This window comes from Archocentrus centrarchus, chromosome 16, assembly GCF_007364275.1.
Source record: "Archocentrus centrarchus isolate MPI-CPG fArcCen1 chromosome 16, fArcCen1, whole genome shotgun sequence".
NCBI classification, from domain to species: Eukaryota; Metazoa; Chordata; class Actinopteri; order Cichliformes; family Cichlidae; genus Archocentrus; species Archocentrus centrarchus.
The window spans coordinates 11,007,772-11,019,903 of NC_044361.1; the positions used below are offsets into that span (position 1 = coordinate 11,007,772).

General features: G+C 40.0%; 1 protein-coding gene across 3 annotated transcripts in view; it reads right to left on the reverse strand.

Moving 5' to 3' along the window:
- usp45 (ubiquitin specific peptidase 45) overlaps positions 1–12,132 on the reverse strand; it is a 29,613-nt gene that overhangs the window by 11,892 nt on the left and 5,589 nt on the right. For 2 of the 3 annotated variants that reach the window (XM_030750714.1, XM_030750713.1), the window contains exons 6-8: positions 6,967–7,118; positions 4,322–4,417; positions 3,896–4,026 (exon numbers count right to left, since the gene is read on the reverse strand). In XM_030750714.1, coding sequence (XP_030606574.1) covers positions 3,896–4,026; positions 4,322–4,417; positions 6,967–7,118 — 379 coding nt within the window. The remainder of the gene's footprint in view (positions 1–3,895; positions 4,027–4,321; positions 4,418–6,966; positions 7,119–12,132) is intronic. The other variant, XM_030750715.1, reaches the window with a different exon arrangement.

Sequence of the window (12,132 nt, forward strand, 5' to 3'; positions counted from 1 at the left end):
AAACATTGCAGTTCACTGTTTGTATTCCTTGCAGTATGAAGTGAATACAAGCACTAAGGATAACTGCAAATTTAAAATTGACATTTGGTGTCATCGTGAAGACATATTCATTAGTTTAACTACTGACTTACCAACTATTGGGAATTTAATTTTTACGGAAAAAAAAAATTCATTCTGGGATTTTGAAATATTGTTCAAATGTGAGAATAATGTAATGTTACACGGCATCAGAAATTCAGAAACCAATAGATTTGCTGTCAGTGTAGCTAATTTTTACAAAATAATACCACATGTATTTGTCTGCACCTTCACTAATGCTAATGTACTAGTACTGTGTAAAAGAAAAAAAATGAATATATCACAACACACTAACATATCTAAAGGTTGATTCATCAGTAACAATTAGTACCTATGTTTGAGACTGCATACCTATTGAAATATTCCATAAAAACTTGCAAAACTTCTAGGACAACAGTACAAAAAAAAAAATAAATAAATATCACTGAACAACCATCAAAGATCAGCTTTGTCCTTTTTATTCATATTTTTCTGGTTTTGATCATGAAGCTCTCAACATCATTATTTGAAGGTGTCCTATGTCCACAGACCAGATATAGAGCAGGGGAAAGGAGGTAAAGTTTCAATGCCAGCTCTGAATATGTGCACATGTCAAAATTATTTTTCTTATTTTATACCAATTCTGAATCTGTCTCTTCTTTTAAAGCGCGTGTGCTGTTGTGCGCGTGACCTGGATGCCAGCACTAGATGGAATCCATTGTTGTCCTGTGCTATTTCTATCAGGGATGAAAGGCTTCTCACAAGGCTTATTTATGAACAGATTTTTTGAAAGATGTGGGTATGTGAATGTCTGTAGACAGTACATGGACAGAGAAGAGAGCCAGCGTATTTTTCTTTTTTTTTTTTTTTTTTTTGCAGTACAAGAGTGTCCAGTGGCTTCCCTGAAAATCGAATCAGTCCTTGAAAGAAGCAGGTGTTGATGAATGCCTCTATGTGGCCTATTTGTCCAGCTTGTGCATTACACATGCATAGAGAATGCACCCAGATAGACTGATAAATGATAATGAGTAAAATCCTCAGAAAATTGTACTTTTTAATTCTAAGACCTTTAGAGTCTAGGACCAAAAAGGAAAGCAGATAAACAGTTGTGTCTGTAATTGAATTTTTTTCCCCCTGTCTTGCCACTGACTGGCTTTGTAGTACACTGGGTACAAGCTGGGACCCTCCCTGGCACCAGATACAGAGTGTGGTGCTGACCATTCAACACACATGGCTTGGCACTGGTCTGAGCACAGACCAGACCCTTGCTGTTGGCAGGAGGATGAGGAGGCAGACTGGAGCACTCAGCTGGTTAAGGTCAAATGCATGTGAACACACACACACACACACGTGCACAGACACACAGGCACATACACACACACGCACACACCTCAAACTGGGCTCCACTGTAGGAGTTGACTGATATGCCTATTTCACGGTGTGGGAAACAGGGTCTACTTGTCATCATAGTTCATAAGATTATATTATATTTATTCCAACTTCTACTTTACCTTCAAAACACAACTGCTCCAACCTACAGATTTACTCCCCTTTACCAAGAGCAAAGTCTAAATAAGAGTGCCATATGTGGGAATACTGTTAGCTTCACTTTTAATCAGTCAGACCCTACTCAATAAGCTCCCAGTGTTGAACATAAACACTTTAACTGCCCTGATCAGAGGCAGAAGGCCTCATTATCCAGAGTGCCAACACAAACATTCTGGGAAAGACTGATAAAGACATGGAAAAGCACTGTTAGCCCCACAGGCCAATGGCAGAGCCAGTCCTCTTTGAGTGAGAAGAGCTTCCAAGTGAGGATGGCAGGACATTTTCAGAGTGTAGCTGTCGTAAAGGTCGCTACAATAAAAAAAACAAAAAACAAAAAAAAATGTCCTAGTAGGAGTCTAATAATGAACCATGTTTTAGCTCAGGCTATTTCCATACACTGTTGGAATCATGTAATAGCTAGGTCTATGCCAATCATAACCCTAAAAGTGTGTTTTCATGAAAATTCACTCAAAAATTTTCAAACAAGGAAGTCTGCATGACCTTGCTAGTAAGACTAAGCCAGTTTAGCGCATTTTTTTTCTTTTTTTAAAGTTACCACTTCACAGGCTGCTGGGGATGAAGCAAACTAATTTTCTATACTGCGAGTCAAATAGGTGAGCGTGGACATTTCTTTTAGTGACTGTGTATTTTTAATAGCAAATAAAGAAATCTATTAAGACTGTATATAAAAAAACCAACAAAAAAGATATTAAAGATGCTAAAAACTGTATCAAATATTTTTCTTCTGGACATGTCACTTCCTGTTAAAACACAAAAATTAAATTAAGTAAAATGACTAATTTCTTTCTGCTAATGAATTCAGCTGTATACATATTTTATTTTGAACAATCCTTTCTTTGCCATTTTGAAGCATAAAAACAATGTCACCTTGTTAAAATAAAGTCTCAACAAAACATAGAAATCTACAGGATTTAGTTCAAAAAATGACTTACACTGTTATTTTAACAAGGTGACGAATTGTGAAACCTGTATTTTTACATTTACTGTATGTATGGATGATTTAATGACCTTGATTAAAGTATATTTGATGGTATATACACAGTATAAACAAGAGTATGGGAAAGGGTGGTGAAGCTTAAAGTCAAATCTGTCTATTCAAATGCATGTTAGTGGAATAGATTAGCCCTACTTGAAATTAGACATGTATGAGTGCGTAGAAGAGTGTGCAATGCTTGCTGTCTGAATGCACAATTGCCTCCATGTGTGTTGCAGGCCCAGGTGGTGCCAGGTGAGGTGGCATCCAACACACACACACACACACACACACACACACACACACACACACACACACACACACACACACACACACACACACACACACACACGGCGGCCTGTCTGATGAAAGCTAGGTACCAGAATAACTGTCAAAGCAGCACCAGAGAGAGATCCAGTCATCCAACATCAAATGCCCTGGTCACCCACCTGCACTACTAAACAATGCAAGACCCCACCCACAAACAAACAGGGTGGACCCAACCAGCAGGGTACCAAGCACAAATAATAAGTCAGCCAACCAAACACCCACACTTTTCATATAAGAGAACAAAACAACTGTGTGTCTTCCTGTCACACAGTCTGTCAGACCTTGCTCTGGATCAAATGTGACACAGGTGGCACAGCCACGTGGAAAGTAGCAGGAGAACTACAAATGGCTAGCTACAGTGGTACAGTGATTTCAGTGTGTGTTCTGTGTACGTCAAGGTTAGAGTGTGTGAAAGGCACTCAGCTGAGACCAGGTGCTACTGGGGTCTGGCTGGTTAAAAGTGTGCACTACTGCTGAAAAGGGATGAAAGCAGGTGGAAGCTGTGGCTGCTGTGTTGTAAACTGCTGCAGTTGTGATGGAGAACACAATAACAATAACTATGGTCTATTCTGATGGTATCACTGACCCTGAAATCAAACAATGGCAGTAGTCTGAAGCTGGTGTATTGCTGATTTTAGGGTAGCCATTACACAAACAGAGTTCAAAGTGGCTGAAGGTTTGTTGAATAATCTATAGTCTCAATGGAGGTTGTAATAACACTGGAACTAGTTTTTTTTTTTTAAACTTCCTTTCAAACTGAAAATTTTAAAATTAAGGCTCGCGCAAAATACAACTCGTGTTTCAGTTTCACTGCAACAACAGACATTAGCTTACTTTACTTCTCATGTTTCTTATGTTGTCAAGCTCTGAGATGGGAAACCCAGTCAGTTCCCACATGATGGCGCACAAAAAGTGAGACTCTGGGGCCACAGAAAGTAGTAGGTGATATGAAAGGTTGCACCTTACTTTTGGCAGAGTTGGTTAAAGAGGATTTTGGGATTAATGGGGCCTTTTCCTGGCTCCTTCATGCTCTGGAGGAAGGCAAACATGGCAGCAGTCAGGGGTTCTGGACTGGGCAGCACTACTGTTAGTGGACTCTGGAATAAGAAGAAAACAAAGTAACTGTTGTTGTTATTTGAATAAGTTTCCCATTTATGAAATAAAGCCAGAAGAAGATGTAAATACTTCAATTTTAATTAAGGTACGCTGAATCTCAGAAATTAGACTAAAAGCTTCCCAAAGTGGCTAAGAAAGCTTTTACTTATGACTGCATTCTAATAATTGTCTTTTTTTTTTTTTTTTTTTTTTTTTTAAATGTTAAACATTTATTTGATGCAACACATACACATTTCTCCTTTATTAAAGATGAGAGTAAGCTGCAGTAAACTGTACCAGGTTGGTTTCTGGAGGCGGGCAGATCCTTAGCTTGTAGCCCTTCTCCTTCACTTCCTGGATGAGGTCAATGAGCATGTGAGTCTGGGACAGGTTCTGTGGGGAAAACAGAATTAAGCTAAGACTGTTTTACTCATCTGCTACTCCGTGTCTGATTTTAACTGCACTGGGTAACAGTATTGATCAGGTGCATCACCTCAATCCGTTTTAACCAGAGACTTTTCAAATCGCAGCAACAATTTTTTTTTGTCAAACAAAGAAACAAGAAAAGCTATGATCTTTCAAACATATGAAAATGTATTAGCTTGTGGCAATGTAATGTAGTTAATTAAAATAGCTGTGTAAAAATGAAAACTTGTGGTGAGTTTATCACAGAGAGGCAAAATTATCTACGATCTGTGAGAATTAAATGTAGAGAAGATCCTTGGCGAGGAGACGGCCCGAAGCAATCATTGTCGCTTCATGTTAGAGAAGCATCTTTTCCTTCCTTTTCAAGAGATATTTGTTTTGTCACATCCTGGCAATAAAGACTGTTGCTATGGAAAACACACAATGGAGCTGGCTTTGTGAACACAGACACAGCTCATCCTCTGACAATTATGTGTTTTCACCAGAAAGATTGCAATTTTCAAGGAGACAATACAAACAGACAGGGAGAGGGAGGGAAAAGCATGTAAAGCGCGCTCACTCGAATTTCAATCAACGAGGGAGACCCTGAGGGTGATTAACAAAATGGCGGAAAAAAACAGCTTCATTGTTGAAGAGGCATGTCAGTTTGCAGTCACCATGACATGACCAGGAAAAAACCGAGGAAGCTCTATAGCTGTGCTGTGTAGCAAACATGCTCTGCACCAACCGAGTGCCAGTTGTGTATAGTAAGGTCTGAAGATATTTGGTCAGTGATACAAATTACATAATCTTGGCTGAATGCCGATATGACATTACCCATAGTGGAATTACAGCCATTTTTGCACACAGTCACCTATTTTCAAGGTAAACCAATGTAACGTCCATAATAAAATGTCCACTTTAAAAATGTCGAATATTCTTTGAAAGGAACGGCTGCCTGATGTCTGCAATCCGCGGACTTCCCCAAAGAAGGAGCTTCCTACTATGTGATGCTTTTCCAGGTCTGCCTTCCAGCAAGTTTAATGTATTTGAGATCAGGTGATGGCTTGGCCACTGCACAGTAGTTCACTTTACCTTCAAAAATTTCTGGGTTGCTTTCAGAGTAAGATTTAGCTTGTCTTCCATTTGCAAACGTTGTCCAATCAACTTTGCTGAATCTGAGCAGACAGTATAACTAGTAGTTTTTCAGATCATACAGATCATTCCTATTATTCTTTGTTTTTAACCACTATGTTGTACAGCGCTTTGTGGCTTTGTGCCTGTGAAAAGCACTCTATAACTGTCATTCCAGTACAGGTTGGTGTTTCAGCTGTTCAAAGAATGCTGTTGCAGTACTGATGTCTTTTTTTTTTTTAAATTACATTTGGCCTTTCTATTCTTAAACAGATCACAGGTTAAGGTGAAACCTTTGGATTTTTTATCTTACGGTAAACTTAATGAACCGTCACCCTTCCTGTAGTGTTCTTCACTTGGCGGCATGTTCTGAAGGGCTTCTTTTTACTATAGTAATGATAATACGATCATCCATCACTGCTGTCTGCCATGGAAGTCCAGGAGTTTTTATATTGGAGAGCTCAATAGTGTTTTATTGCTTTTCAGAATGTACCAAACTCTTTATCTGGCAACTCCCAGTGTTTGTACTCATTCATTCTCTCTTGTTTTGAAAAGGATGTCCTATGTCACTTCCAGAGTTCAGGTTATTCCCACTGACTGTCAATCTGAACTTCAGGGATGAACAAACAGAGCAAAATGCCATGAATACTGGAAAAATGACAAGCACTCTTGCACTGAAAACTGCTTCTTGGTCTTTGGATTGTATCAGTTGCAGGATACTCCGGTCAGTTTGACCGGAAGTTAACGTTAACTCGTAGCATAAATTTGAGGTCCCTGGTGAAACTGAAGATGTAAAAGTCTAAGTGGCCAGAAGTTCCAGAGGGCAACCTCAAAACAAGCGCCACTGTAGAGGCAATCTAGAGCATAAGAAGATGATTTTGAAGGGGAGACAGGTTAAAATCAGGTCTGTTGTTTTTTTAGGGTGGAGTCAACAAGTTTATATACTATACAAAATGACCTGCACAATAACAGGAAATGTAGGACTGTGATCTGGTTTACTGAAGAAATAGTACTAAGGGCATCTATATTAGGCTAACACAGGGTCTCTGCTGATGAAGCAATCATCTGCAAGGAGATCTTTTATATTGAGAAAACTTTAATGATATATGATGGTGGTGCATTTATAACATATTTTTATGTGAAATCACAGATATATTATTTCACTGAGTATTCTTCCCTACAAAACACAGTACAGACTACAAACAATAACATTTTTCATAATGCACCATAGAAAATAATGCTTCTGAATATTTTGGTGTTCTGTTCATGCCAACATGAACAGAACACAAAATTCTTGGTTTCTGACCCAACACGACAAAAACCACATCTTTTAGGCTGTAGGTTTCAAGTAAAAAAATGCATCAAGGACTAGTAACAGAAACAGCATTAATTGCAATACCAACCTGCATAACAGCGTTGAAGAAGCAGGTGTTACCAAGGTTATTGATTCCCTTAACAGGGACCAAAGCACTGTTGATGGCTGAACTCTTGCCTCGTGGCGGGTCAGCATAATCTGGTGGTTCTTCTCGCAGCTTTATGATCTTGGGCGATACTGCTGGAACATAAAAAACAAAGAGTTACAGTTGAAGCCTCTAGGTTAGAGTGGGGTTGTACATGATTTTGAAATTTTATTTTCTAAACCCCGATTTGACCTCAACGCTAATGTTATTTTTGATAACAAGACTGAAGTCAAGAACTAGAGTGGAAGTCCCCCATGTAGAAGGAAAGATTTTTTTTTTGCTTGGCTTTAATTATCACTGTCGTGAAATACTGACAAAAAAAAAAACAAAAAAAAAAACTTTGCCTTGAAACAAAACTGGGACTGGGAGCAGGGTATTGGGATGGCAGCTGGAAGGAGAGCTGGGTCATTTGGGAAGGCAGATGACAGCTGTAGAAGTTTCCGCTGGTTAGTGGTGGGGGAGCGGGGGGCTGGGGTTGGAGAGATGGCTCTCCAGAGCCAGCTGTTACTCCTGATCACCAATGAAAACTAACCTTCCACAGAAACTAAGACACAGATGGTCAGAATCTGACAGCAGCATATAGACTGCTGGGGACAGACCAGAGTTAGTGCTGTAGCTGTGTGAGCTGATGGCGTGCCAGCAGCAGCTAGCAATATAGTTAACACCATGACGGCTCAACAACTGACATGTGTTAGTAGCTACTGATATGTTAACTAATGAAGAAGACTATTGCTCTAAACAAACATCTTACTTTTGAGGTTTATCATGGTAAAAATCATGAATAAGTAAACAAATGTGTGCCAACAGCAGCTTCTTCGGGTAAAATGCGGTTGCTGTTCAGAAACAATGTCTATGAGGGACCACGCCATAATCCTCTACATCCATATAGGCTGATCAGAAAGTGAGATTAAAAAAGCTCAAGCGTTCAGGTTAATACAGGGCTTCCCATTCTTTATAAAGGATGAAGTACAGTACAGCGATTTTATATACACAGAAAGAGACACACAGTGGACCAGTAGCAATGAGGACACCAAAAGTAAACCTATTAACAACTCCCTAAAATGGTCACTTATGGTAAAACTGTATATGATAGGAGAAGCAACAGATGCTTTATCTCTGGCATTAAGTAAACAAAAAATATTAAATGCTATACAATAACTAAATCATGAATGACACACATGGACAACTCAAAAATGTACTACTACTTGATTAATACTACCTGCTATTCAACCTACGGTGATAGGTAAGCCCAGTGTTGGCTGCTACCAAGCAAGCTTTTCCTCCCCAAGGCCAGAGGCATTAATACGACTTTCCTGGTCAAAGTCGGTGGAATGTGAACCTTGGACTTTTAGTTGTGGCTTTAGAATTTGCATTTTATACTAAATCAAATTCCACTAAACAGTGTCTAAAGAAAAGGTCAGCTTTTCTTTAGACAGATTTGAGAAGAAATACCACAACAACTCTCCTACAATACACAGTGCATAGTTTCTTTTTTCATTGTATTTTCTTGCCTGTACCAATGCTACTGCTTTAAATCATATTTCTTTAACAGAAAAATGTTCAGTGCTGATGAGAAATGAAACAAGCATATAAATTTATCCTTTAGGTTTGGGATCAAGAAGGCAGGGCTGAGGTTCAGCTTGTCGGGACAACGTGCTACTGAGGCACTCCACCCAGTGGTGCTAAATGCATCTGGCCCTCTGTGCTGGCAACATCTGGAGGCCTATTTTCAATTTCAATATGCAGCCATAAGGGAGCTCCCATATGTCATCACACACAATGCATGGAAAACAAGTGGAGATGAGGAAAGGCAATGGCCCGATCGGGGAAAACAATCTGTATATTTTTTGGAGTTTTGGTGTGAGATTGTGAAGGTGTGAAAAGATGTGTTTACACAAGTATGGACAATTGAGCAAAAGAGACAGTTAAGAGAGAGGAAGAGTGTGTAAATGAGTGTGTCTACTTGCTGTGGTGTTTGAGAGACACAAAATCAACAGACTAAGTGTAACTTGAGTGAGAGAGCTGAGGCTGGCACTTGAGCTAAGAGAGCAGAGGAATGAGGAAACTAAATGAACGGAATGGGGATGCCGATGGACACACACTGCATCTGGGACCGTCACCCAAGGTAAACAATGTTCAGGGAGCCATCTGGCTGAGACTGGAGGCGGTGGGGGGGAGCGGTGGGCAGAAGAGGGCAGTTCGGGGGGGGAGCAGAGGGTGGAGGGAAGGGTTGCAACGAGCACAAGCATATGGAAAAGCAGATTTTTCCTCTCCCTGCAGCAGTCAGCGCAGGCAAATGTCAGCATGAGCTGCGTCCACGCTTGACTGTGCTGCACTCGGCACCACCACCTGGCCCTCCTTGCTCAGCCACCGAGTATGGGCAGCAGTGACACTGTGGAGCCTTTCCCCAGGGCAGAGGAAAGCATTGCGGTGCTCGAGCTCGCCCACATGCACGCATGTACACCAACACCTCCTGCACGCCCTGCTCTTTTTCACACAAGAGAAATACAAAGAAACATGTTTACTTTGGCAGGGAATATCACTAAAAGTACTTGCAAGAGGGAAAAAAAAATGAGCTCTCTACTGAAATCTCTCAAAAATAAGCTGCACTGCCTCGCATAGTCTACATTATCAGGCTGAAGCAAGGGAAGACGCTGTAAGAAAATTCAAGCTCACAAAACCAAACATATTCAAAATTGTTTAAAACTAATATTTGCAACTTTCTCATATTTAGTAGCACCAAAATGACACTTTCTAATCTAACAGACACTTGATGCAAATTCATACTGATATGATCAAGACAAAAACGGGAGTCTGCAAAAAAAAAAAAAAAAAAAAAAATCTATTTTAAAAAAAGGCCTTTACCCAGCCTTCTTAATGCGGTTCACAGTTGGGCTGAGAGACTGTCAAATCCAAAGGCCAGTGGGCGTCATCAGTGTTCACTTACAGCGCAGCAGTGCAGAGGGCCAAGGCCAGCTCCCTTCATGCAGAGCAGCCAGTCAAGAGGAACGCCAGGCAACACCAAATGTCTTATTAATTCGCTAATTTGTTGTGACTGCAGGGCATGAAAAGCCTGTTTCCTTGCCATCTGAGGCCAAGAGAACCCAGTGCCATGTTACTTACAGACACACACACACACATTTAAGCACGCAGATTTTGCTACCCACTATCTGGCCTACTTTCATGTGCGGTGGTGGGAATAAAGACAGAAGCACTCTTGATTACCTCCATAAAAGTACCACCAGGGGACAAGCATCTTATTGGCTACGGACTCAGCAAAGCTAAACTGACAGTAAACTAAGAATTATGGTTTCCAAAATGACCGACTAGGGCGAGGAAATCCGGTGAATAAAAGGTTAAGTATTCCAACCACAGAATATCTCTGACTTTAGCCTTTAGCCAAGGTCTCAAAACTGGATGATAGAAGTGTAATTCTGAGGAAACAGAGCCCAAGAGCCAACGGGGTGTGCAGAGACAAACAGCCATGCTGCAAACGATGTGTAAATATTCCTCATACAAGCATGTGATAAATTTCCCACCATGACAGCAACCTATTTAGAAGACTGGCCTTTCATGCCTGAAATTTTTATGTCATTTTAATTTAAAACAAAATAAATATATTTGCTTATTTTGATGCACAGCTGTCATAACAACACCAAAGCATTTAATGTGAGTATGAACAACACTGCACTGCAATGAACTCTTGCCAAACAAAATAATTTCTTCAAAACTGTTCCTGATCCAGCAACATTCAGAATCAGCCACATAATGCAACTTTGACGTGCTGACTCTCTCCTAGGTGTGTGCGCAAGTGTGCATGGCGATATGAGCACATGAAAGGGTTTGTGTATGACAGAGAAACAGAAACAAAAGTAGAGCACACATAAGGCATGCATCTACATGTTTGCGACATGACTGTCCACTTCATTCAAGTCAGTAGTTGTTATGCTGCTGTCTGTACAGTTCTTCAGTGTGTCATCCTACTGGGAATGAGGGGAAACTCTTAGGATGTACACATAGAGATCATGGAATACCTCTGGAATTCAGCGACTTGTCGTGACGATAGACGACACATGCATTTCCTTTTCAAAGTGGGAGGATATCAACTAAAACCACTGTGAATTTTTGGGAGAGCGACTGAAGCAACAGCCCATAAGAGTGAAGAGTATCACTGACATGTCAAAGCCCTTCATTTAAAATGTCTCTGGAAACATGCAAAAGGGTTACCTTCACATCCAAAACCAGCAACGTTCACTATAGCAAGCAACTGTCAGCCACACAGCAACGCACAATAAGTGAAGCACTTTATATGTGGACAAGGCTTTACTGGTGCAACAAATGATAGGCTTCATACTGTGATTGAAAACTTATTTGTATGGGTTAAGAGACCTTCAAAGAGTCATTCAACCAGTTTCTCCTTTCATTTAAGCAGATAATACAGATTTAAAAAAATCTCTCATAAAAGTGACAAATGTTAACATTAATGTTTAATAGAAGAATGTTTATGATGGTCTGGTCCTGTTAAAAAAGAAAAAACAAACAAACAATTGAACACACCCTTAAGTCCTTTGCAAAGACATTTAAACAAAAATGCTTGAATAATTTAATACACACATTTATATGTTGAATACTGGCAAAAAGATTAATATATCCAGATAGCCATGTGGCACCTGCTCTACCATTCAGCAGCCCAGAGTCACTGTATAATAATGCTCAGATTTTCTTGCAATTATGTTTGTTTCAAAACACTTTTAGTTAGCAATATACAAATGATAGCAAACACATCTATACAGAGAGAATGACTGGATAACAATCACCAACGTAAAACATAAAAACAACTAACAGACTGCAATGAGAGACAAGCGCAGATGTCTATTCACAACCAACATTTTAATTTGCTCCACAAAGACTCCCCAGCTGTGTTACATGCTGGAGTCTAGCTCCCAGAGGTCAATTCGCTTTTTTTTAACGGGACTCTGGCACTTGAGCTGAAGGCCTTGATGGTGAGAGACCACAGTTAATCGACTTTCTTTCTTCCCGGAGCTGTTGTTGTACAAAATTATTATAGACTCGGAAAAAAAATCCTTGCCGGGGCTCTTTTGTGATTGA